The following is a 24,664-nucleotide window of genomic DNA, read 5'->3' as shown; positions in this document are numbered from 1 at the left end:
ATGTCTGTCTGAGGTGTGGTGTCTCTGTGATATGTGTCTGTGTGTCTCTGTGTTCATGGTTTGGTGTCTCTCTATGTGTGGGGTGTCTCTGTGCGGTGTGTGTCTGTGTGTCTCTGTGTCCGAGGTGTGGTGTCTCTGTGGTGTATGTCTCTGTGTCTGAGGTGTGGTGTCTCTGTGTGGTATGTGTCTCTGTGTCCATGGTGTGGTGTCTCTGTGGTATGTGTGTCTCTCTGTGGTGTGTGTCTCTTTGTTTGTTGGCGTGTCTGTGGTGTGTGTGTGGGGGTTGCAGCTCCGGGCTGCAGGAGCCAGGGTCCGGCGGCCGCGGGCTCAGAGGTGATCTCCACCACAGCCCCTGACTCAGCACTTCCCATTCTCTGGCTCCTCTAGTGGCCTTGGCGGGGCCAGCCTGAGGGTCTCTCCAAGGTCAGCGCCTGCAGTCTGGCACCTGGCTCCGGGATCTCTCTGCCTGATCCCTGAGACATCCCTGCCCCCCGCAGGCCCCCTTTCCCGGCGGGAGAGACCTCTGTGGGGGGGCGCCCTGCTCTTCTGTGACTGATCCGTCTGTGACGCACCGGGGGTGGGGGTAGGGCGAGTGAGTGTGACCTGGGCAGGTCTCAGGGTGCCGATTCCCCTGGGCGGGCCTCGGCTCCCTGTGTACCAGTCTGCGCAGGCGAGTTTGTGTGTGTGCACTTGTCTCCCGGGCGGGGCTTTTCTGCCAGTGTCCCTTTGGGCACGCCTGTGTGGCACGGAGAGCTGCGTGCAGCTGTGGGCGCTCTGGCGTGCCCACGCGTGCTTTCCTGGTGGCGTGTGCGTCCTTACACGGCACCTCTGGCTGAGCGGCCAGAGTCCCTGCGGCAGGAGCCAGGACCTGAATGGGCTGTCCTAGGGGTCTGGCACGTCCATGCACACACAGCCAGTGTCCAGCTCCAGCTGGAGCCTCTCACGGGGAAGATCCCGTCCTCCCTCTCACACTCACGTCGGGTCCCCTGCACCCAGCCAAACTCATTCAAACTCCTACGGTGGGAGAGAAGGTCAGGAGGTGGCCGCTACCGGCGCCTCTCCGGGGGGTTCCCATCTGCGCAGCCTGTCCCTCCTCCACACCGACTTCCACCCTTCTGCAGGTTCCAACTCTAGCGTTCCGAGAGGCAGAGGTAGGAACGCCAAGCCCCCAGTCTCACCTCTGCCCAAAGCACCCCGGCCCCCAGCACCCGAGCTGTGCAGAGCTCCCTCCGCAGCCCTTGCGGCAGCCACGCAGCCCTCGGACGGCGGGAAGGGGAGACCCAGCTACTCTTGGAAAAAGCCCCCCAAAGCCTCGGGGGAGGTCCCCCTCCTGGGGCTCCTTGCAGCCCGGGTCCGGCCATGGGCATGGCCAGCAGAGGGCGCTGCGGTCCGGGCCCCGCCGGGTACCAGCTCAGTGCCACAAGTCCGGGCCCACAGCCTTCCCTTGGGCTCGTGTGGGGCTGGGGGCGCGGCCACACGAGCTCTCCCGCCGGGGGTGCGGGACCCAGGGGCCCAACCCAATCTGCGAGACTCTAGGGCTCCTGGCTTCACGCAAAAGGTATAGGGGCTGGGTTGAGGGCCTGCCGGGTTGTGGGGGCCAGGTGCCCCGACCGAGGCCCGCGAGGGGCGGGAAGGAGCTCTGCTGCTCGGGGGCCGGGACGCCTGGGTCCCTCGCTGGGGAGGGAGGTGGGGACCCGGGGAGCCGCGGGGCTGGCGGCCTCTCGGCCTTCCCATTGGCCGCGCCGCTCGTCCGTTGGCGCGGCGTGGCCCAATGCTCGCGCCCCGGGGGCGGGCCCTGGTGCTGATGCTGCCGTCAGTCGGTGTTGCAGGGATGCGGCGGCGGGAGCAGCCGCCCTGACTCGCCGAGCATCCTCCTCCGAGCGGCACCGCGGCGGGGCGGGCGGGGACGCGGCGGGGAGCGAGAGAGGCGCGAGGCGGCCCACACCGCCGGTCCGAGCTCTGCCACCCGCCGGAGTCGGGGCGGCCCTGGGGCTTCGATCCCCACCCTCTAGCTCTTGGAGCCCCCAGAAGCAGGTACTGGGGAGGGGGGGCTGCGGCGGAGCGGGCGGGGGGCGGGAGCCGATCGGGGGAGGGGAGCGATCGGAGGGGCGGGGGAGGCAGGAAGGATGGATTGGGGGGCGGGGGCGCTGCCGCGCTGAGGACTGGCTGGGTGACAACGAGGAGGCTAAGCGGCTGGGGGGGGCGCTTGGGGGTCGGAGACTCCCAGTCCAAGGGGCAGTGGCCCTGGGCTGGGGTGACTGGAGTGGGTGGGAGGGAGGGTCAGTGGGGGAAGGGACGGGAGAGGAGGAGGTGCGTCCGTCAGGCTGGGAGGGAGCCACGGAAGGGGGGGTCCACAGTCCGTGCTCGCCCCAAGGGCTGGCAGCCTTGCTCTGCCAGGGGGTTGGAGGGTTGTCGTGCTTGGCAGGGTCTGCAGGGGAGACCCCGGGGAGGAACTGGGCTTCCGGGGAGGAGAAGCAGGGGGGCTGGAGAGGGAGAGAGGAGTGTGGGGGGTGGGTGGCGGCCAGGGCTTTTCCTGGGGGCACCGGCAGGGCAGCCCTTACCGGGGAGATGGGAGGTCGGGGCAGCTGAGGCTGGGGCAGGAGCCATGGGGAGGGTGCCGGTGTGCTGGGGAGAGCCCCGGAAAGGTGGGGAGGGGGGCTGAGGAGCAGAGGTGCGGGGGAGAGGGAGATGGGTTGGGGAGGAGGGGGGCGGCGACAGGGTTGGTCAGAGATGCTGCGGGAGAGGCGCGGGGACCCTCTTTCCCACCGCCCAGCCCCTCCCAGCCGCCTAGTGCCAGGGCAGCCCGGAGCCCTTGAACCCTTGCTGGACTCTTGGAGGCGACACGCGGGGAGGGGGCTGTTGTCTTCCTCACTCCTCCCCGCCCCCAGTCCTGGGTATGGCATTTGGGGCCTTAGTGAGGCCGCCAGGTATGGGAGGGGCCCTTTCGGGCGGAAGGGCGGCTGGCCCGACCTGTAAGGGGGCTCCTTCCTCTCGAGGGCTGGGGCTCTGTTTAGGGGCTGTGGGGCGGGAAGTGGACCAGGGCGCGCCTCCAGACAGCCCCTCCTGCCTCTTCCTTGTGCCCCCTTTCTTCCCACTGTCTGGTGGCCCTGGGGAGGGGGCTTTGGGGTTCTGCACCTCTGTCTCCTACCAGGGAAGGAAGAGGCGAGGCAGAGGGCAGGAAGAGGCAGTCTGGCTGCTCTGTTAGCTGTGGGGTGTTCAGTTTGGGGGTGCTTGCTCTGCTTTGGCCCCTGATTCCTCCTGCTTCTAGGGACTGGCCCCACTGGGTGGACCTTTGGGGGCCGGCCGGGTGTTCCTTCACTGGGCCTGGCCCCAGAGGTTTCCCAGTGACCCCCACAACGAAGGGGTGTGCAGGACCCACAGCAGAGGGGGTGCCTGGGTCGGTCTCCACGGGAGCCCAGGACTCTTCTGCTCTGGCTCCCCCACACACTGAGCTCCTGAGGAGGGGGCTGGGTTCCGGAAGGACTGCGGGGACTCCTCTTCTCCTGACTCCCTCTCTAGCCCGCCCGCCCTCGCCTGTCACACAGACACCCCGACATGAGACGGATGCTCAGTGGCACCCGCCCAGACACACACACCCACACAGACACACACCTGCATACACAGCCCGCCTCCCGGCGCACACCGCCCCCATGCTCCGCCCGGGGAGACGCCTCCCTGGCCCACAGCACCCCAATATACCCGCGGCGCCCCCACGCCACATTGGCACCCCCACCCCTCCCCTTTGCAGGCTCCAGGCTGTGACACAAACCCCTCTCAGTTCCAGGAACATGCCCTGCGGGCGCCCCGGCCTCCCTGTTCCGTCGCCCTCAGAACTCTGCCCGGCCTCCCCCGCGGCCTGTGGGCACAGGGGGGCTGCCGGCACCGCTTGAGGCCAAGGCTCACCCCTAAGTTGCTCTCCCTTGTTCTTTTTCTTGCTTTTTCACTTGCTTTCTCGGACTCTAGACTCAGAAAACCCTGTTAGCGGCAGGCCCGACCCTGAGCTCGCTACACCCCAGGGTAACCCCGCGCCCAGTGCCCGCGTCCCGCACATCCTCACGCAGAGACGAGCCCCGCCTGGCGCTGGAGCCACGCTGCCCATTCATCCCCGGCTCCCACGCGCAACCCCCGTGGGGACACCCCTCCATGTGTCTCACATGCCACCCACCCTGCGGCTCCATCTGTTGTGGCGGCTCAGCGCCCGACCCAGTGGTGCCGCAGGCAGGGTGCTTGCTGGGTACCCCCAGCCGGCCCCTTGGCGGGCTGGCAGAGCTGCTTCTCAGCTGCCAGCGGGGCGAGGGAGGTGGAGGCTGCACGGGTGCCGCTCAGCCGAGCCTCAGTTTACCCATCTGTAAAGTGGGGTCCTCCCACCGATCTCCAGGGGTGCCGGCAAAGATGAGGTGATGTGCTTCTGAGGACAAGAGGCCTGGCTGTGTGGCGCACGCGTGTGCTTCTGCAGGCCTCCGCCCGGGCACAGCGCTTCGTGGGCTGAGCTGGCCCTGGGGCACATGTCAGGCAGACGCCAAGGTCCCAGCCAGAGGGAGCTGTTTGCATCGTCATTCTTGTAACTGTCCGTGCACGCACGCACACCTGCCGCCCCACCTAAGAACAAAACTCCTGGCACCTCCGGCTTACTCACTAGCCTGCCCCTGGAAGCCATCTGTCCCCTCTGCGTCACTGGGGTGCACCCACCTTGCTTGGTGTCCCCCAGCTGTGCAGAGGGGTGAGCTCAGCCCTCCCACCACTCACCCCCAAGTTCCTAGGCACCTGTGCTCCGGCCCCCACTCTGCCGAGTCATTCAGCTGCTCCGTGGTCCCCAGCCCACCATCTCAGCCCCCCACACCTGACAACAGCCTCGTCATGCACCCCTCAGCTCTGGCGCTGATGCCTGGCCCTGCAGGCTGTCTCCGCGTCTGCAGAGACCTGAGGGGGTGCCTGCCCGGCTCCTCGGACCCATTCCTCCCTCTCCCACCTTCCCAGCCGTGCCAGCTCTACGGTTCCCAGTCCTGTGGTCTGGGGGGCAGGGGGTGGAACATCACATCTCTGAGCCTAAGTGCCCCCAGCTACAAAGCCATGCAGCAAGGACACCCGCCTGGCTCCCGCCCTGTCCAGGTCCTGGTGACATTTGAAAGAAACAGGAGATAGTGAACTGTTGCAATGAATGAACTTTTTTTTTTTTTGAAGGGGGAGGGTCATACCCCTGGTGCTCGGGGGTTACTCCCAACTTGGTACTCAGGGGCTGCTCCCAGCAGTGCTCAGGGGACCCTATGGTGCTGGGGATTGAGCCCGGGAGTCCTGCATAGCTGCCTGGGCTCCCACCATGGAGGTCTCTCTGCGACCCTGACACGTGGACTTTTGCAAACTGTGAAGCGCGGAGATGAGGCATGTTGGAAGCGGTTATTAATAGCGCACGCGCTTCCGTCTATGCCAGGCCCCGAGTGCTTTGCACTGCGCTACTCTTCATGTGGCCAAGGCTGCCTTTGTCTTTCACACATGCAGGCGTGGACACCTGAGAGGTTAAGTCACTGGCCCAAGGTCACACAGTGGAAAATGGGGGAGGCTCCAGAGTCAGTGCGTGGAGCACCCCCGTCTCCCCCTTCACTGGGTTGGCCCGCCGTGAGGGGCAGCGGGCAGGATGAGAATGTGGACCTGCTAGAAGCGGGGTGTCCCTTGGTCTCTCGAGGTCACAGAACGGGGGAGGTGGCTTGAGGGGGGAGAGAAGGCATGTCAGTGACTGGACAGGACCCTGGGCACAATCACTTGCTGTCTCCCTCCCCGTGGATGCAGGGTGACCCCCATGCCCCCAATCCTCTGCCGGCTTGCACACCTCCGCAGATGGGGAGCTCACCCCACCCCCTCCCGGACGCAGCCTCCTCCACTCCTGGATGCCGGGGACTTGCCAGCAAGTTTCGCTCTAGCTCGAGCCAAAACCGCCCTCCCCGGCGCACACGCTCCCACCTGGCCACGCTGCCTTCTGGGGCCACCAGAATGTGTGGAAAGCCTGCTCTTCCCGGTGCCTGGGGGAGGCCCTGCTGTCACACTCCCAGCTGGCAGGAGGGAGCTGGCGTGAGGCGAGGAGAGCCCGGGAGGCTGGCATCCCCGGGCCTAGAGGTGCGGCGGGGCGGGGTGAGGATGCGGGGACCCGGTTCTGCGCAGACCATTGCCAGCAAGTTTCAGCCTCGTGTCTCGGTTGAGGGTCCTGAAGGGTGGGTCAGGTGGAGGCTCGTGGTGCCCATAGGAAGCGTCTAGAATGGAGGTCAGCTTGTGGATTCGAGTCTGACTCTGCAGCGTGGGCAGGGTCCATCTGTCCTTCTCGGTGGGGTCAGTGTGCACTTTTAGGGGACAATCAAGGATTTCTCCTCCCCCGCCATGTCAGCCCGGGGACAGGATCAGGGAGGAAGGTGGCTCGGAGCTCAGATGGTAGGTGTGGGTGATGTGACCCCATTTGTTCATTTTTCCAACTCACCTTCCTGTGTGCCAGGCTGGGTGATGCCCCTTCTGAGAACTAGGGGAGCTTCAATCACAAACATGCTCCGGGGCTCCCGCCTGAAGTCCCAGAATTTCAGCCCAGATACCAGTGGTGCCAGAGGAGCCAGGGGCCCTCCACATGGGGACTGTTGAGGAGCAGGTGGCAGCGGTGTGGAGGGCACTGCCTGACCCCCCCCCCCGGCACCTGGGTACACGGCTGGGGTGGTAGGAGGGCGATGGGTTCCCAGAGGAGCAGGAGCCCCCTCACGGGCACCTGATGTCAGTCTGCCAGTGCTGTGGGTACTAGGGCAGGTGGGTCTTAGGGATTGGTCCCTGGGTTCTGGGCACACAGGGGCTTCCGCTGCATTGCAGGAGCCCGGGGGCGCAGAACAGGCAGCGTGAAGCTGGGGTTGAGGGCAGTGGAGTAGCCTCAGGTGGGTCCTGGGTGGGGAGGGCTGAGAGGGGTGGGGAGAAGGTGGGGGGTGGGGGCCAGGGCAGGGAGGAGGGTGGGCAGAAGGACTGTGAGGGGAGTGGGGAGGAAGAATGGGGGTGCCTGGTCCAGGGCAGGTGGGGCGGCGGGGAGGATGGAGAGCTGGCGGCGGGGGCTAGGGCGCCTGGATGTCCCTTGAGCCCACCTTCCTCCTGGGGCTCCCTTAGCCTTGCAGCCTGAAGCTGCCCCCGGGGTGTCTGGCATCAGGAGAAGGGGCCCCAGGGAGGGCTGGGGCTCTCGCCGGCCAGCCCGCAGCCCCCACCCCCGGCAGCCGGCCAGGTCAGCCGGAGCCAGCGGGCTGCGCTGTGCAGAATGAGCAATGAGGCCGGAGGGGCCAGGCCGTGCCCTTGCCCGCCCCCTGACACCACCCTCCCAGGCCGCACCCGGGGCTGGACCTCACTTGTGGGCACCCCCGCTCCCGCCCAGGGCACGCTGCCTGCTCAGGATCTGGGCGCCCGCCAGGCTGTGCTGCCAGTTCTCACCAGCCCCCACCAGGGAGACACTGGGAGACCTTGCCCTTAGGTTTCTCTCAGCAAGGACCCCCAAGCCCCCAGAAGGTGGGGCTGTGCCCGAGGCTCTGGGTCAGAGGGTGGGTCGGGCCTGATACTCTTGGTACCCCGCACCTCCGCTGGCTGAGGGGAGGGGTAGGCAGGAATCTTATTCCCTCAGCCAGGGGAAATCAAGTTAATTCCCTCCCCCAAATAGTGCCCAGAGGTGGGTTGGGGGCAGAGGTAGGGGCAGAGCCACCCAGACAGGACACCTCCCTACAAGGGAGGAGATTTGGTTTTTTTGGGGAGAGGGTCTCTGGCTGCCCCTCTTAGAAAAGAGGGGTTGCTTGGCCCTTCTCTCCTCCCAGCCTGAGGGTTCCCCTCCTCTGCCCTGGGCTGGAGTGGGGGTGCACACGGGGGGGGGGTAAGGGCGTCAATCAGGCTGGGAGCAGGTGCTGCATTTAATTTGATTGGCTAATTAGCCCGCGCATGTTAATTATCTCCATTACCCAATGAGGAGCAGCAGCGGCAAAGCTATATATAACCCGGCAGTGTGTGTGTCGGGGGCTAGCTGCCTTGCCGCCCCCCTGCCTGGAAGGGGCAGCCACAGAGGGCCACTGGCCAAGACTCTGGAGTACCCACCGGGGCTTCGAGGCCTGGGGGGAACCTAAATGTTGGGCTTTGAGGGGCTCTTGGAGACGACACCCAGGCGAGGTGACTTCCTGCCTTCCCAGGCCTGCCAGCCCCCTTCCCAGCTCTCCTGACACTCTCCGCTCACCCCTGGCTCTGTTTTTCTAAAAAGAGGGGTCTCTGGCGCTTCCCGCAGCCGCTTCCTCTCTCATAGCTCTGTTTTTGTTTGGGAGCCACACCTGGCCGCGCTCCAGGGCTAATCCTGGCTCTGGGCTCAGGGCAGCTTGGGGCAATGCTTGGGGACCGAATGATGCTGGGGATTAAACTGGGTCAGCCACTTGTAAGACAAGCACCTGTACCATCTCTCCAGCCTTCATACCCCTCTTTTTAAAAAGAATTGATCTTTTTTGTCGTGGGGGTGCCTCGGGCCTGCAAGTGGCAGGGGTGGGGATCGAACCCAGGGCCTCACGCTTGCAAGGCATCATCATACTCCTCCAGCCCCATGGTCCGGCTCCTACTCTCTGAGCCCTGCCCTGGCCCCTTTGTCTCCTTCACGGAGATGCTGGACCCTGCGACAGCTGAGGCCGGGCACCCCAGGCCCCTACTCCCGCCGCCACTCACTGGCCGTGTGACCTTGGGCAGGTGCTGAGACTTCTTGGGGGAATAACTATGGAGAAAAATATCATGGGGGCTGGAGCAATAGCATAGCGGGTAGGGCGTTTGCCTTGCATGCGGCCGACCCGGGTTCAATTCCCAGCATCCCATATGGTCCCCTGAGCACCACCAGGGGTAATTCCTGAGTGCAGAGCCAGGAGTAACCCCTGTGCATCGCCGGGTGTGACCCAAAAAGCAAAAAAAAAAAAAAAAAAAGAAAGAAAAATATCATGGGTAAATACGTCCCGCATAGGGGCAGGAGAGAGCTCCACGGGCTGGACAATTCCTCGGCGTGCGTGAGCCCCGGGTTTGCTCCCCAGCATCGTTCTGTTCAGTCCCCAGAAGAACAAACTGGGGGAGTCTTACCAGCTGTGGACCCCAAAACAAAACCCGTCACCAGAAGGCCCAGCCCCGGGGCCTGTGTGAGTTTGGAAGTTTGCATTTGTTACCTGTCTCCTCTCTCACCGGCCACCTTGCGCCCCATCCCTCTGCCGGTCACTCTGGTCTCTGGCGCTGTCACACCCTGGCTGGCCTTCCTCTCCCCTTCCATCTTCCCTCTTTCACGGTCTCTCCCTCAACTCCCGCCCCTCCCGCTTCTCTCCCAGGCTTCCCCCCACCTTCTTCCCTTCCTCCCTCCCCAAAATAAAATCAATGCAATATTCAGGAGGGTTGTTGGATATAAATAATTACGACTCGGAGTTTAACGAGATGCAAATTCCCCTCCCTGGCGTGGGGTATAAATTGCTCTCTGACAGCCCGTTACAAGGGTAATCATTTCAGAAAGGCAATTTTATGTAAATGAGTCCGCTGCCTCCCGGTGGCTCCCCCAGCCCCGGGTGGAGAGGGGGTAGAATCCAGGGGGTGAAGAGAGCCCAGATACGGGGGCCACGTCTCAGGCTGAGGACTGGATCCGAAGGTTGAGACTGACAGACATTTTAGCTTAGGAAGGATCTAGACTGGTGAGCACGGGGAGCGTGAGGTTGGGGGGCGGGGGGGACGCGAGCAGGGGCTGGAGGTCTGTGGCCTCATCCGGAGGGAGAGCCACGGGGCCTTGGCGCCTGGTTCCCGCCGCCCTCTGCCTTTCCCCTTTCCCCAGCCAGGTTACCAGTGATACCATCGACGAATTGGCATTTAATTAATCCCGATGAATTATTTAGCAACTTCATTATCCAGCATCGGGAACTGATGAGAGAGCAGAGAGCTGTGGCTGGTGGCAGAGCAGCGCTCAGAGGTGTGGGGGGTGCTCGGAGAGCAGGGGGCTGCCGTGAGCCCCGAGTTGGCTCTCTGGGCCGGCCCTGGGGAGCTAGCCTTGGTCCTGACACTGTGCCCGCGTCCGCGCTGGGCTCCTCCTGGCCACGAAGGTGCCACCTCCCTCTCCTGACCCCACCCGAGCCCCTGGGCTCTCTCCCTGGTTTGAGGGACCCCAGTACTTCCATCCCTGGATTGTCTGTTATTCTAGAATCTTCTCAAGTCCTGGCTCCTCTAGGCCTAAAGGGTGTGTAGGGGGGCGGCAACCCCAACTCCCAATCCACCCCGCCTCCCCTGCTCCCACCGCCCCGCCCACCCGCATTAACCCTTTCTTCTCTGTTTTCCCCGCAGGCATTCCTCCCCCCAGTCTCCGTGGGAGCCCGCCGCGGGGGAGGGGCGCCGCCGCCGCCGCCCCGGGGACGCCACCACCTGGGTCTCTGCGCGCCTGGACCCGCGGCTGGGCCCATGGCACTGTGAGCTGGCAAGGGAGCCCCGCTCGGCGCGGGGGGCGCCCGGCCCCCCTGCCTGCCCCATGCGCCCGCGGCTCTGAAGCCTGAGCGGGGCCGGGGGCCGGGCGGGGCCGGGGCCGCCGGAGGCATGACGCCCGGGAGCCGGTGGCGGCCGCCGCCGCTGCTGCTGCTACTCGTGCTGCTGGCGCTGGCGGCGCGCGCGGGGGGCCTGGAGTTCGGCGGCGGCCCCGGGCAGTGGGCGCGCTACGCGCGCTGGGCGGGCGCGGCGAGCAGCGGCGAGCTCAGCTTCAGCCTGCGCACCAACGCCACGCGCGCGCTGCTGCTCTACCTGGACGACGGCGGCGACTGTGACTTCCTGGAGCTGCTGCTGGTGGACGGGCGCCTGCGCCTGCGCTTCACGCTCTCGTGCGCCGAGCCCGCCACGCTGCAGCTGGACACGCCGGTGGCCGACGACCGCTGGCACATGGTGCTGCTGACCCGCGACGCGCGCCGCACGGCGCTGGCGGTGGACGGCGAGGCCCGCGCCGCCGAGGTGCGGTCCAAGCGGCGCGAGATGCAGGTGGCCAGCGACCTGTTCGTGGGAGGCATCCCGCCCGACGTGCGCCTCTCGGCGCTCACGCTCAGCACCGTCAAGTACGAGCCGCCCTTCCGCGGCCTCCTGGCTAACCTGAAGCTCGGCGAGCGGCCCCCCGCGCTGCTGGGCAGCCAGGGCCTGCGCGGCGCCGCCGCCGACCCTCTGTGCGCGCCCGCGCGCAACCCCTGTGCCAACGGCGGCCTCTGCACGGTGCTGGCCCCCGGCGAGGTGGGCTGCGACTGCAGCCACACGGGCTTCGGCGGCAAGTTCTGCAGCGAAGGTGAGCCGGGGGGCGTCCCGGGGCGCTGCGAGGGCCGGGCTCGGGGCACGCGGGGCTGAGCGTGAGGCCCTGCAGACACAGGGAGGGGTGTCGCGCGAGGGCGAGTAGCGTCCCAGCAGGGGAGTTGGGTGTGGCCTGGGCGTGGCCTGGGGCCGGACCCCCGTGTGGGCGTGGCCTCGGGCACTAGTCTCGGGCGCGCCTCCCGTGCGGGCCTGACGATCGCCAAGTCGCGGATGAGAGGGTGAGGCTCGGCGTCTGGGGGCGTGTCGGTCGGGTCGCTGAGGGACTGTCAGGCGCCCGCGAGGCCCGTAGAAGCGGTCTGTGTGGGCAGCAGGCTTTGACAGGCAGTGTGTGGGCACGGTGCGGACGTGAGGTCGGGGGCCTTGTGAGGGAGTGACCGCGGGTGAGGCCTGTCAGCCGAGGCGCTGAGGGCGGGAGAGCCGCCCGTGGGGCGGAGCCTGTGAGTGATGCTCAGGAAGGTGGGTGGGGCCTACGTGGGCGGGGCCTGTGGGGAGGCTTGTGTAGGCGCGTCCGGAGCGGGCGAACCATGGGCGGGGCTTGCGAGGGGCCAATGAGAAATCGGTGGGTGGGGCCTCTATGTGGGCGTGGCCATCGGGGGGCGGGGCCGGGCCTGGCAGGTGGGCCGCGGCGGCGGCGGCGGCGCTGCTTCTGTGAGGGTGACGGCGAAGAATGGAGGACTGTGAGTGAGGGCGGTGGGCTTGGGGAGGGAGTCAGGGATAGCCAGGAGGGCGGGAACCGAGGGTCACCGCAGCACGGGCCGGAGGGAGGGGGCTTCTCTGCCTCAGGCCTCGCGGGAGCACTGAGGGAGGCCCGGCCCTCCCCGCGCTGACCCTGAAGGAGAAGCTGGGGGACCTTAGGAAGGGGTGTACTTGGCCTGGGGATGGGGCATGAAGGAAGTGGGGGTTCTGTCAGCTCCCCAGCTGCAAGAGGCAGAGGTGGGTGAGGGAAGGGACAAGGTCACCCGCTGCTCTGGGGGCACTCGAAGGCACCTGTTGTGCTTTGGCTGGGGTGTGGCGGGGGAGGATCCCTCTCAAGTCGGGGGTGGAGCTCGTGCGACTCCCTCCGCCCTGTACACCCCACAGATGTGTACAGACAGACTGTGCTCTCTTCTCCCCAACACCCGCTAGAGTGGGGACTTCTTGGCAGTTGTGTGTGTGTCTGCCCTGGGGAGTGGGTGTCTGAGTGTACCCACAGGCCGAGCAGCTCCAGGACTGCATTGAGGAGGGGTGTCAGGGGACACGTGGGCAGCTGCGGAGGGGCTCTGGGACTGGGGAGTCTGGATTGTGTAGGACTTGTGTGTGTGTGTGTGTGTGTGTGTGTGGTGTGTGGATTGTGTTGGACTGTGTGGATTGAGTGTGTACACACTGAGTTAGACTGTATGGATTGCATGTGTGCAGACTACTGGATTATATAGATGCGTGTGTGTGGACTGTGTTGCATCATATGGATTGTGTGTATGTGAACTGTTGAACTGTGCATTGCGTGTGTGTGAACTGTATTGGATTGTGTAGATTGTGTGTGTGTGGTCTGTGTTGTGTGTGTGCAGACTGTGTTGGGTCTGTGTGGATTGTGTATGTGCAGACTGTATTGGATTGTGTAGATTGCGTATCTGCTGACTATGGATTATGTGGGTTGTGTGTGTGCACACTGTGTTGGATTGTGGGTTGTGTGTGTGCACACTGTGTTGGGTTGTGGGTTGTGTGTATGTACTGTATGGATTGCGTCTGTGCAGCTGGACTGGAAGACACCAGGAAGGCTTCGGGTTCTTTTGCGGGTGGTTCGTGTGGGATGTGGACTCTCTCGCTTCAGGAACTGTGTGTATCAGATGAAGCTGGCGCCTTCTCGCCTTTTCTCCCGGGAGTTCAGGTGCTCCCGAAACTGTGAAACGCTGTGTCTATGTGTTTGCCCGCCGCAGAGGCCGAGCGTCTGGCGGTGGAAGTTCTCCGAAAATGGGCTCGACTGACTGCAGATGTTCCCAGATAGAAGCTCCATGTGTGGATGCAGGGTGGAGAGCATGTGCTTGAGGGGTGCCATGCGTGTGCATGTTGATGGGAGACCCGGGTGCTACACCCAGACTTCACAGGGAAGCTTCCTTTCCACAGATCTTGAACTTAATGCTCTGGTCCCTTAGGCCTGCCCCTCCTTGCTTACACAAGGAAACAGGGGACCCTTCTAACTCCAGGGGAGAGGGACGTCAGAGCTATAGAGAGATTAGAGGTTCCTGGATCTTCCTGAGGCAGAATTGGCCCTGGGTACATGGGAAATGTAGCAAGGTACCCCAGTCACACTTCCTCAGACCCTGCCGGGGTTCATGGACTCATTCCTGGTGGGCCACGCAAAGGGCGTGCCCCCGAGAACGGATTGTGTGGTTGTGGCTGAGTCAAGTCCTTGCGTGTTCGAGGGAGGGGTGGTTGTGTTACTGATGAATGTATGTGTCTGTTTGCTCTGCGGGATCTGTGAGTGGCTGCTCCTGTCTGCTCCATTCTGTATGTGCATGTGTGTACACATGCATGTGTGTAGAGTTTGTGAAACAGAGGGAAAAGGAGACAATGGGTGGGTGACAGATTCTGCGTGTGTGGGCATGCATGTGTGTATATGCTTGCGCATGTGTGTGTGCAGGAGTGTGTGTGGGGTTCATGAAACAGAGGGAGAGGGAGACACTGGGTGGGTGGCAGAGAGCTGGCGGGGCAGGGTGCTGGCACACACTTGCTCTCTGGAAGGAATCCCTGCTCTGCGAGTGCCAAAAGGGCAGCGCTGCTCATCTCTAGTGTAGTACTAGGCACTTAGTGGGTGTTGGTAAAGGTTTGTGGAATGAATGAGGAGGTATTGTCAACAAGTCTCTGAAAGGACGGAGTTCTGGGGAGGACTGACTGGGGTCAGACAAAGGTATTTGCATCTGCTCAGACACATGAGTGTCACATCTGGACATGACAGACCAGTAAGTGACACCCCTACTGACCCACTCCTTCCTACCCACTGCGATGGCCTCCTTTCCTCTCCCCATACATGCTCCTCAAATCCCTGTCAACTTTGGTACTATCCTGAATTCCTAACGCTCTGAGGGCATTCCCTGCTGATGCAGGGGACCCGTACATGGGACTGGGGCTGTGACGGGGAACAGGACCAACCCCTCAACTCAGCGCATGGACAGAGCCCCCAGGCTCCTCTGGCAGAGGGATGGCTTCGTGTTTTTCTCTGTTTTGTTCTGCTTCTGGGTCCGATGCTTTCCAGGGCTGTCAGCCCCTTCCCAGGATGCTCCTTGTGAGTCTGCGTGTTGTGGAAATTGATGATTTCTAGCACTGGGATTCACAAAGGAAGTTGGATGACTTGGTGTTAGATTTCTGTGTGCTTCATCCAACGCACATTTGAGAACTTTTTTTTTCCTGTTTTTGGGGTCAAACCCGGCAATTCTCAGGGGTTATTCCTGGCTCTGCACTCAGGAATTACTCCTGATGTTATGCAGGGAACCATATGGGATACGAGGATTGAACCTGGGTCAGCCTCATGCAGGGCAAACGCCCTCTCTGCTGTACTATTGCTCCGGCCCTAGAGAACTATGCCAGGGTGTACCGACCGATCTAACTCCAGCTCCTTGCATCTGGGTCCCTGACTCCTCTGGGGCTCTTCCTGCCTTTCTGGGGCTGGACCTGCCTGATTTGGGGGGAGGGTCCTCAAGCAGAGAGCCCAGAGGCCACTCCCAGTGATAACTTGTCAGATGGGGCCAGATGATACAGTGGTCCAGGTTGGCTCTGCAGTGCCCCTGATCTCTGTGCACCTGACCCCTGAGCCTTCTCCCCAGCACCTTGGTCCCCCAACGTGCTGGAAACCTCCTGGCTAGGAAATCTGTTTCCTTACCCTGGGTTTCTGGCTACAGGGAGCCAGGGTCTGCACTAAACCAGAGCCCTGAGTCTGAGCTAAGTCTGAACCCCAAGTCCATGCCAGTCTCAGCACTGAGTTGGCTGAGTCTGAGTCCCGAATCCTTGCACCTGTTGCCACTGCTCAGGGGTCCGCAGGGGTCTACTGTTGTAGTGGGGCCACTGTGCTAGGGAGGGCATCAGGACTGGTTGGTCACCGTAAGGCAGGGAGGTGGTCTGTGTCCTGCAAGTTGCTCATAATTGGGTGAATGGGGCATCATTGGTGCTGCCTCCTGTGCCATGGGCCTGCAGCGGTGCTGTAGAGGATTTGTGGGGAGGTGGCAGAGATGGGATGCAGAGGGAAGAGAGGGACCTGGGCTGGGAAGGCAGCTACGTGGTGGACCTCCAAGGCCTTCCATGTGGGAGGCCCTGCCCTGCCTTCTATTCCCTGTACCCCCTACACTCACACCCCTGCCCCAGCACTGCCAGATGTGTCCTATTTAAACATACAGGATGGGGGCTGGAGTGATAGCACAGTGGGTAGGGTGTTTGCCTTGCACGCGGCCGACCCGGGTTCAATTCCCAGCATCCCATATGGTCCCCTGAGCACTGCCAGGAGTAATTCCTGAGTGCAGAGCCAGGAATAACCCCTGTGCATCGCCGGGTGTGACCCAAAAAGCAAAAAAATAAAATAAAATAAAAATAAAAATACAGGATGGCCTGAGCAATAGTATAGTGGGTAGGGTGTTTGCCTTGCACGAGGCTGACCCAGGTTCGATCCCCAGCATCTCATATGGTTCCCCCCAAACACTACCAGGAGTGATTCCTGAATTCAGAGCCAGGAGTAACCCCTGAGTATTGTTGGGTATGACCCAAAAAGCAAAACTAAAACAAAAAATACAGGATGGTCAGAGCAGTAATACAGTGGCTAAGGTGCTTACTTTGCATGCGGCTAACCCAGGTTCTATCCCCAGCACCACATATGGTCCCCTGAGTGTCGCTTGGAGTGATCCCTGAGGCATAGAGCTAGGAGTAAGCTTGGAGCACCACCAGGTATGGCCCACAAACAAAAAAATAGTTATGGTTTTGGGGCTGGAGAGAATATACGATGGGTAGGGTGTTTGTCTTGCATTTGATCCCCAGCATCCCATATGGTGCCCCATACACCTCCAGGAGTAATTCCTGAGTGCAGAGCCAAGAGTAACCCCTGAGCATCTGCCAGATATGTCCCAAATAAAAAACAAAGAGCAGGTCAGGTCATGACCCCTGTAAAATGGTGATGATAATGGTCCCCACCCTGCAGATATGGGATAGTTGAGTAATTCCTATGAACTCACAGCTGTGTGGGCACATGGACTGTTCGTGACCAGACCCCGGCAAACAGTGTGGCTCATGCTCCCAGTGAGACTACATGCAGAGGCCATAGGCCCTGAGGCTCAGAGCAGGATTTGAGCCTGACTTCTCTACTCACAGTGTGGACGTCAGCTGGGAGGAACTTCACGACCTCTAGGGTTCTGAGGAGGGGGAGTAAGAGGCACAAAGGCACACTGTCAGGGCTGGAGAGACGGTACAGCAGGTGAGACACTTGCCTTTCATGCAGCTGACCCAGGTTCAATCCCCAGCACCACCTATGGTCCTTCAAGCCCCTCCAGGAGTGATTCCTGAGGGCAGAACCAGCCTTGAGCACTGCTGGTTGTGGCCTCAAAATCAAAATTAAATCAATAAAAGGCATAAAAATTTCTCAAGATTGGCCAAGAACCTTCACTTGTCAACTGTGTTTGAGGGAGCTTGAGGGAGGTCACGTAAGCATAGACAGTGGAAAGAATAGTCTAGAAGCCAGGACAGGGGTGGAGGGGGTTGGTTGTTGGGGGTGCCATCCAAAGTGGACATGGGGAAGGATGCAGGGGACAGGAGTGATAGTACAGTGGAGAGGGTGCTTGCTTTGCAGGTGGCCAGCCTGGGTTTGATCCCCACCACCCCATATGTTCCCCCAGGAAGAGTAAGCCCTAAGCACTGCTGGGTGTGGCCTAAAAAACAAAACAACAGAAGAAAGGAGGGGAAAACAGGGCTGGAGAGAGGATAGTGGTAGGGTGCTTGTCTTGCTTGTGGCTCACCCCAGTTTGATCCCTGGTACCATATATTATCCCCCAAGCTTGCCAGGAATGATCCCTGAGTGCCGAGCCAGGAGTAATCCCCGGGCACTCTCAGGTGTGCCCGCCTGCCCACCCCCACCCTCAACTTACAGTAAATACGGTAAGAAGCAGGGCTGGAGCTGCTGTTATTCACCGGCTTTGTGAGGGGCGCTGGGAGCGGATTCTGAGCGGGTCTGTGCATAGTGAGTGCTGTGTCTGGGGTGCAGGGGGCAGGGAAGTGTTCAGTGGGTTCCACCCGGCAGAATTCAGAGTTAGGCGGTGGAAGGTAGTTCAGGAAAAGACTCGGAGGCGGGATTCTGGGGAATGGAGTGTGGTGAGGGGGAGCTGTGGCCGCTGGCATGGAGGGCGGGGCTGAGCAAAGAGTTCTGTGTGGAGAGGCTTGGGGGCCTCAGAGAGGCCCAGCTTCTGGGTGGGCTGGTGGGAGAGTGCAGGAGAGGTGAGAAAAGGGGAGGAGGATGGGGGGGATAAGCTGGGGTTCCAAGGCCCTGTACGTGTGGGGTTTCACTTCCGCCCAGGGTTCCCAGCTACAGTCAATGGTGGGCTGTAGGTGGAGGGAGTATCGGATGTTCTGGAGGTCAGGAGGTGGTCAGGAGGGGCGCAGACCCCAAGGAGGCTGTGGCGGGGGTGCGGGGGTGCGGGATGAACACAGATAGAGGCGGCACAGAGGGGCAGTGGGGACAGGAGACTCGGCCACGTCTCCTGTGGTGCCGGCCTCTCTTCACACTGAATTCTCACCATCACAGCGAGCCACAGTAGCTGGAATCATGCCCCAAGCTGGCTCCAGGGCCTGTTGCCACCCCCAAAATGAGAGGCCGTCCCTGGTGCCTGTCAGTGACCTCCCTGCCCACTCAGTGGTGTGGGGAAGTGACTTCTCCATTTCCCGAGGACTCGGGTGTCATAAGTCCCCTCTGGCGCTGCCCTGCCTGCATGGCCCTTGGAGTGACTTTTCGGGGTTCCACCACCTTCCCCCCCAGGAGGAGCCGTGAGGGAGCCACCCTGCCCACGTGCTCAACTCTGCTTGTGAATTTGGACACGAACTTTCCCAAATCTGTTGGAACTGTGAGTCACCCACAGGAAATGGGTTCTGGGTAGAATCAGGAGCATTGCTTGGAGGAAATCACAGGGCTTTTGTTTTTGTTTGTTTGGGTTTTGGGGGTCATGCTTGGCAGTGCTCAGGGCTTACTCCTGGCTCTGTGCTCCGGGATCATTCCTGGAGGTGCTCAGGCAGACCATAAGGGATGCCGGGGATCAAACCCAGGTTGGCAAGGTCTAACCACAGTTGCATTGTCGCTCTGGCTTCAAGTTTTTAATCTGTAACTGCTATGTTGGTGGTTTGGGCTGCTCCAAACAGTTTTCTTTTCCCTTTTTTGTTTTTATTTTTGTGCCACCTCACCAGGCAGTGCTCAGATGCCACTCTGGCTCTGTGCCCAGGGAACCACATGGTGCTGGAGATTGAACCCCACCATCCCACAAACCACCTTCCCAGTCCAGAACATTTTCTTTCCTTCTGGTCTTCATCACTGCCCTTGAAAACAAGTTTACCGGAACCCAAGTTCATGCTGGGTCACACAAAACCATCTCTGCCAGGGCCCAAGCGCTAGCACAGTGGGCAACGTGGGTTCATTCCCCCTATATGGTTCCCTGAGCCCGAGAGGCAGGAGGGGAGCCATTGGGTGTGGCCCCCAATAACAAAGCAAAGCAAAGATACCGTAGAGATACCGTCTCTGCAGAGTGGGGTGAGAGCGCCAGAAGGGGTGCTCATGGCAGTTGGGGGGCTGGCTCCCTGGGCCAGGCAGGTTGCTCAGCGAGAGGTACGGTGAGAGAGATGTCCTGAGGGCCCAGAGGCGAGCGATGCCCGAGGACGGTGCTCTCAGGCAGAATGATGGCACACAGCGGGCTGCCGCGGGCCCTCGCTTCGCTGCTCACTTGCTGCATGAGCCCGGGAAAGGGACTCCATCTTGCTCCATCTTGTCCTTTGGCATCCTGCTCTGTGAAGCCGAGGTTTCTTTATTGTCATCAGGACAAAATGAGCTGACCCTGTGCCTCTTTATCACAGTGCAGGGAGTTTGCTGAGTGACCCACGAGTGGGAACAGCCCTGATCATTAGCCCGTGGGCTTGGAGAGCCTCCAGGAGGAGGCAAGCCTGGGAGATGCAGCTGGTGGAGGGCAGGGCTTCCCCCGCTGGAAAACAACCTTCCACCCAGGCACGGGGGTGGGGGTGTGAGCTGAGTATGTCCAAGCTGATGGGGAGAGCGAGAGAGTTGCAAATTGTGGTTTGTGGGAGAGGAAATTCAAACTGAAGCTTCTAGAAATCTTGGCTTCCATGCTCAGAATGTGCCAGTTGGAAGTTTTGGTGCCACAAAAAATTTGGGATTGGGTTTTGACTCTGCCCCCCCCCCCCCCCCGCCAGTGACCTCGTTTTCCCCATGCGAGGCTGTCCCAGCAGTGAACTCAAGGAAAGTCGTGGTCTAGCTGAGGAAATAAAGTGTCTCCCAGGGAGAATGGGTGGCTCTGCCATGCTCAGTAGGAGAGGGAAATCACAGTGTTTTGGTTTTATTAGTCATTCAACAAACATAGGAAGGCTTCCCCCCGCCCCCCATCCGTCCCTGAGCCAGGAATTGTGCAAATGTGCAAACAGCTGGAGAGAGAGGGATGGATGAGACATTGTCCTTGCCCTGAGACACCTCCCAGAGATCTCTGGAAATGGATGTGGAAACACAGTTGCATGAGAGATGTGACAAGTATTAGTGCAGTACACATATGTGCCGAGAGCGGCAGGCATGGGGTGGGCGAGTGCAGGTCACTCTACAGCATCTGCCAGGCTGGGTTACCTAGAAATGGAGCACTGTGGTCAGAAGGGTGTGGGAGCGATGTCCAGGCCCCAAGCCAGCCCGAACCCAGGGCTCCTTCTGAGGCCCCGGGGCCTTCCTCTCCAGGGACCTCCACCACTATTGGGGGTGATTAGGGTTTTTGCTTTGTTTTTGAGGGGAGATCATGCCTGGCAGTGCTCAGGGGTTACTCTTGGCTCTGTGCTCAGGAATCCCTCCTGGTGGTGCTCAGGGGAACATGTGGGATGCCGGGGATTGAACCCGGATTGGCTACATGCAAGGCAAGCTCCCAACCCACTGTACTGTCGCTCCAGCCCTTGATGAGACTTTTCGGAGAGGTTCATTGTCCCCATAGCTGTGGGAGCCGGGCTGTTTGGTTAAAGCGGTGCTGGGGGGGCCGCGTCTGCTGCAGAGAGGGGTAAAAGGCTTGCATGGGTGGGCTGGGGTGGCAGATGGTGGTCGGTGGATCGATGGTTCGATGGAGTGAATTGGTGGTCGATGGGTTAGCAGGCAGCTGGAGGGCTGGGTGGACAGACAGGTAGGTAGACCGGTGGGTGGGTAGAAGGTGCTGTGTTCCCATGGGTTGTGTGTGTGTGGGGTGTGGGGTGAGCCTATGCCCCACGTCTGAGACTGCCGTGTGGTTCTGCACTCAGCCTGGCTCTGTGTGTGTGTGTGTGTGTGTGTGTGTGTGTGTGTGTGTGTGTGGTGGTGGTGGTGGTGGTGTGTCCCTGTGGTGTGTCCTGGGGTTGCACGTCTGCTCTCTGCAGGGGCTGTGAGTTTGTGGCTACACTGTTTTTCCCTTCCTTCTGCTGCGTCCTCTAAAGGCTCCAGGTCGGGTGGGGATCCTTGGGGGCAGGAACCTCCCCCTCCTTGGCCCTCTTTGGGGAGCCCGTGCAGAGCAGTAGTGACTGCCCAGAGGCTGTGGCAGGGCCTGGGAGGGGCCAGTGGCCTCCCCAGCCCTGAAGAGGCCACCCCACCAACCGTTGCCTCTCCCAGCTACTTAGAACCCCCGAACCGGGGCCAGAGGGATCCCAGAAGACACATTGCCTGCCCCTCTTGTTTTTGCTTCCAAGGGACCAGGGACAAGTTGATGCCTGGCCGGGTCAGGGCGGCTGCAGGGCAGGGGGCTGACTGCGCCCCTGGGCTTCTCCTGGCTCTTCAGGTGCCAGCAGGGTCCCTGGGTTGTGAGGTGCCTGTGCGAGTGCTCTCGGGTGCGCCCCACACGTGTCCCCATCTCTGAGGCACCACAGAAGGCGAGGCGGGGTGTGAGGGTGTGGGAGGCCCCACCGCCGCTCTGGCTCTGCTTGATTTCCCAAGGAGCCCCGCCTTCCCTGGGCCTCAGTTTCCTGAAATGTGACTCTCAGAGTGGGGGTCCTGCATGTGGGTGTGTGTGATCAGCAGCAGAGACCAGGCTGGGGGCATGAGGGCTGGGCGGGGGGCTCCTGTGGGGATCCCTGTGCGTGGCGCCCGCTAACCACTCTCCTCTCTCTCTCTGCCCTGCCCTGCCCCGCGGCCTGCAGAGGAGCACCCCATGGAAGGTGAGTGAAGCTCCCCCTCTGTCCTGGGGGGCAGCAAGCACCCCGCGTCTCCGTGGGGTCTGTGATGGGGGGAGGCTGCCTTGCTGTCCCTCTGGCCTGTCCCTCTGCCATGGTTTGGGGAGAAGCACCGGTCAGAGGTCCTGGGACTGGCTTGCACCCCCGTCTTCATCCCTGTCCACCCCCTTTCTGCTTCCTTAGGGAGGGGATGGGGTTGGCTGGTGACTTCTGAAAGGCCAAGGCAAGAGTGAGCACTGTCTAGTAGGGAACTTAGCCAAGCTGCACCCCAGGCTGCTGGGGCGGGCTCTGGGGTCCTTGGGTCACTGTAGGCCATGGGGGGCACTACAGCTAGGAGGCGGGGGCCAACTTCATCCTCAGCCCAGGCCCAGCATCTGGGGTGGGGTGTTATGTTCTTTTGGGGTCTCTCTGTCCTTCCGTGTCTCCAGCTCTCTGGCCTCTTCTCTTTCTCTCTGGTTTTGTAGTCACCCCTTCTTCAGAGCTCTGCTCTGACTCTCGGCCCTGCCCTTCCCTAGGATCTCTGTCCTGCTCTACCCTTCCCCACTACTGCCCTTCTGGGTGGGGTTGCCAGTTTAGGGAGAGGGAAAGCTGGCGGGAAGCGGGCAGCAGGGCAGGTGAAAGACGGGGTCCCCTCACTAGGCTTAGCTCATGTTCTCTTTGCGGGAGAGGGCTTGGGGGTCCTAAGGCAGACCTGGGGGTGTGCCCCAGGGAGAAAGAAGCAGAGGCAGTGTGGGGCTGGATCCCCTTTCCTGCTGCCATAGTCTCATTGGTGTCCCTTCTAGGGTGTCTGCAGGTGCATATGTGTGGATGTGCATGTGCATATGTGTACATATGTCCATGTGTGTGCTTGCCTGAGTGCTTGTATGTCATTTCTTGTGTGAATGTGTGCACTTGCCTGTGTGCATGTGTGTTCCTGTGTGCGCTTGCTTGTGTGCATTATACACTTGCCTGTGTGCCTGCGAGCACTTAGCAGTGTGCATGTGTGCCTGCCTGTGTGCATTTACCTGTGTGGACGTGTATTCATGTGTGCACTTGCCTGTGTGCCTTTACCTATGTGCATATATGTGAGTTTGCCTGTGTGCATGTGTGTGCTCGCCTGCGAGTGCGTGTATGTGACTGTGGGCGGGGTGTGTGCCCTCCCCGTCTGCAGTGTCGGCCTCTCCTGGCACTGGGCACCCGGCACGTGTGAGGCCGCGGCAGCGGGTGTGCCCAAGCTGGTGGCCGCAGCTTGCTGAGGGCTGGAGATAAGATTTAGTGCTGATGTGACTTTTACTTGCTCTTGATGTCATGTCTCCTCTGGAACAAAGGGAGAGGGGAGGGAAGAAGGGGGCAGGGAGCCAGGAGGGTGGAGAGAGAGTGAGGAGAGGGGGTTCAGGGAGACAGCCAGGCCAGCAGAAAGCTGGGAGGGGACAGGACAGCTGAGGAGAGGCTGGGAGAGAGGGACAGGGTGAGGTAGGAGGGGCCGAGGAGACAGCTAGGCTTGACTGTAGTGCAGTGGGGGGGTGTGTGCATGTGTGCATGAGTGTGCATTAGTGTGTGCGCATCTGTGTGTGCATGGGTGCATACAGGTACATATAGGTACATGTGTAGTAGGTGTGCATCTGTGTTTACACATGTGCAGACATGCAAGAATATTCACATGTGCGTGTATGTGTCCACTTGCATGTGAGTGTGTGCACATGTGTATTCACGTGTGTGCGTGTGCATGCATCCTGCAGTGAGTGCATCCATGTTTCTCTGTGCTGTCTGTGGGTGCGTCTTGCCATCTTGTCCCCTAGAACTGTCTTCCTTCTCGAAGGTTGGGCCTCCTCAGGTCTGGGTAGGTGAAGAAGGGCACAGGCTGAATGTGGGAGCGGGGCGTGGCCGGGCGGTTTCTGGGAGGTGCTTTTGGACTTGGAGTCCCCTTTCCCATTTTGGGGTCTTGGGTTCTTTACCCTTTTCTTGTTCCTGATGCTCTGCCCTAGGCCTCGCTTCCTCCCAGAAGCCCTCTTACCACCCCGTCATCCAGATCTCTGGTAGGGACCCCAACCCTAGCCTCCAACCCCCCCAGACTTTGTGGGGGGAGTAGAGTCAGGCCAGCCTGGTAGGGTCCAGGGGAAGCCCCTTGGCCATCGGGCACTGCAGCCTGCACAATCTGGGGCCGGGTGGGAGGTGGGTGAGGAGGCTACAGGTGGATGAGGGGTGGGCATGAGGGGGGAGCTGCTGTTCTGGGTTGGGCAGGAGTCATACCCTAGGGCCCTCTGGGCTGAGTGGGGGACAGGGCAGGCAAGAGGCCACCCCTTCCCCAAGATGGCAGGTGCCGTCACGCCTGACAGAGCCGAGCAGCTGGTTGCCGTGGTGACAGGGGGAGAGCACCGCATGCTAATGAGGCCGCACTGGGCAGTGGAGGGTCTCCCAGGCCGGCCTTCGGGGACGGAGACGCCACTGGCCCCTGGACCCAACTTCCCCGGGTGGGGGCCGTGGCCAGGCTGGTTCCTGCAGCAAGAGGGATTCGGGTGGGGGTCTCGGGCTCTGGCCTGGATTCATGGACCCTGGAAGGAGGAGCTGGTAGTTTGTGAGCAAGACCAGGAATAAGATTCAGCTCCTTTCTGCCCCTCCCCGCCCCGGAATAAAACATATTTCTTCTCCAGAGTGGGGCTGGTCCCTGCTCCCCTTCCCCCCAAACTGGCTGCAGACCCAGAGGCGGGGAGAAACCTCAGAGCGCGGGGCTGGCAGCGTTTCCTCCCAGAAGCCCGGTACCCGGCCCTCCACTTGCTCCAAGGATCCCAGCTGCCCCGCCTCCTCACTTTCTGGCCGGCCTCACATCTCATGGCGGTTCCACGTATCATTCTGGGTTCCATGGTGCCTCTTCCACTCTCGAGGCCAGACGCCACGGGTGCAGGGGAGACTGGCTGGTTATCTTGGGGAGCCCTGGGGTCTCAGCCTGGCTCTGGACACGACCCTTGCTTGGTGCCTG

At 61.5% G+C, this 24,664-nt stretch overlaps 1 protein-coding gene across 26 annotated transcripts in view; it reads left to right on the top strand.

Annotated features, from left to right (window-relative positions):
• The first annotated feature begins 1,824 nt into the window (after nt 1-1,824).
• The window catches only part of NRXN2 (neurexin 2), a 94,719-nt gene continuing 71,879 nt past the window's right edge, over nt 1,825-24,664 (top strand). For 22 of the 26 annotated variants that reach the window (XM_055141467.1, XM_055141460.1, XM_055141459.1 and 19 more), the window contains exons 1-3: nt 1,826-2,034; nt 10,327-11,299; nt 21,676-21,693. In XM_055141467.1, the coding sequence (XP_054997442.1) occupies nt 10,573-11,299; nt 21,676-21,693 (745 nt within the window). In that variant the 5' untranslated portion in view covers nt 1,826-2,034; nt 10,327-10,572. Of the gene's footprint in view, nt 2,035-10,326; nt 11,300-21,675; nt 21,694-24,664 lie in introns of all 26 variants that reach the window. The other 4 variants (XM_055141478.1, XM_055141483.1, XM_055141477.1 and 1 more) reach the window with 1 other exon arrangement.

This window comes from Sorex araneus, chromosome 6 (assembly GCF_027595985.1).
Source record: "Sorex araneus isolate mSorAra2 chromosome 6, mSorAra2.pri, whole genome shotgun sequence".
Lineage (NCBI taxonomy): Eukaryota > Metazoa > Chordata > Mammalia > Eulipotyphla > Soricidae > Sorex > Sorex araneus.
Note: the sequence above shows the minus strand (reverse complement) of the source record. Positions and strands in the feature narration are given on the sequence as shown.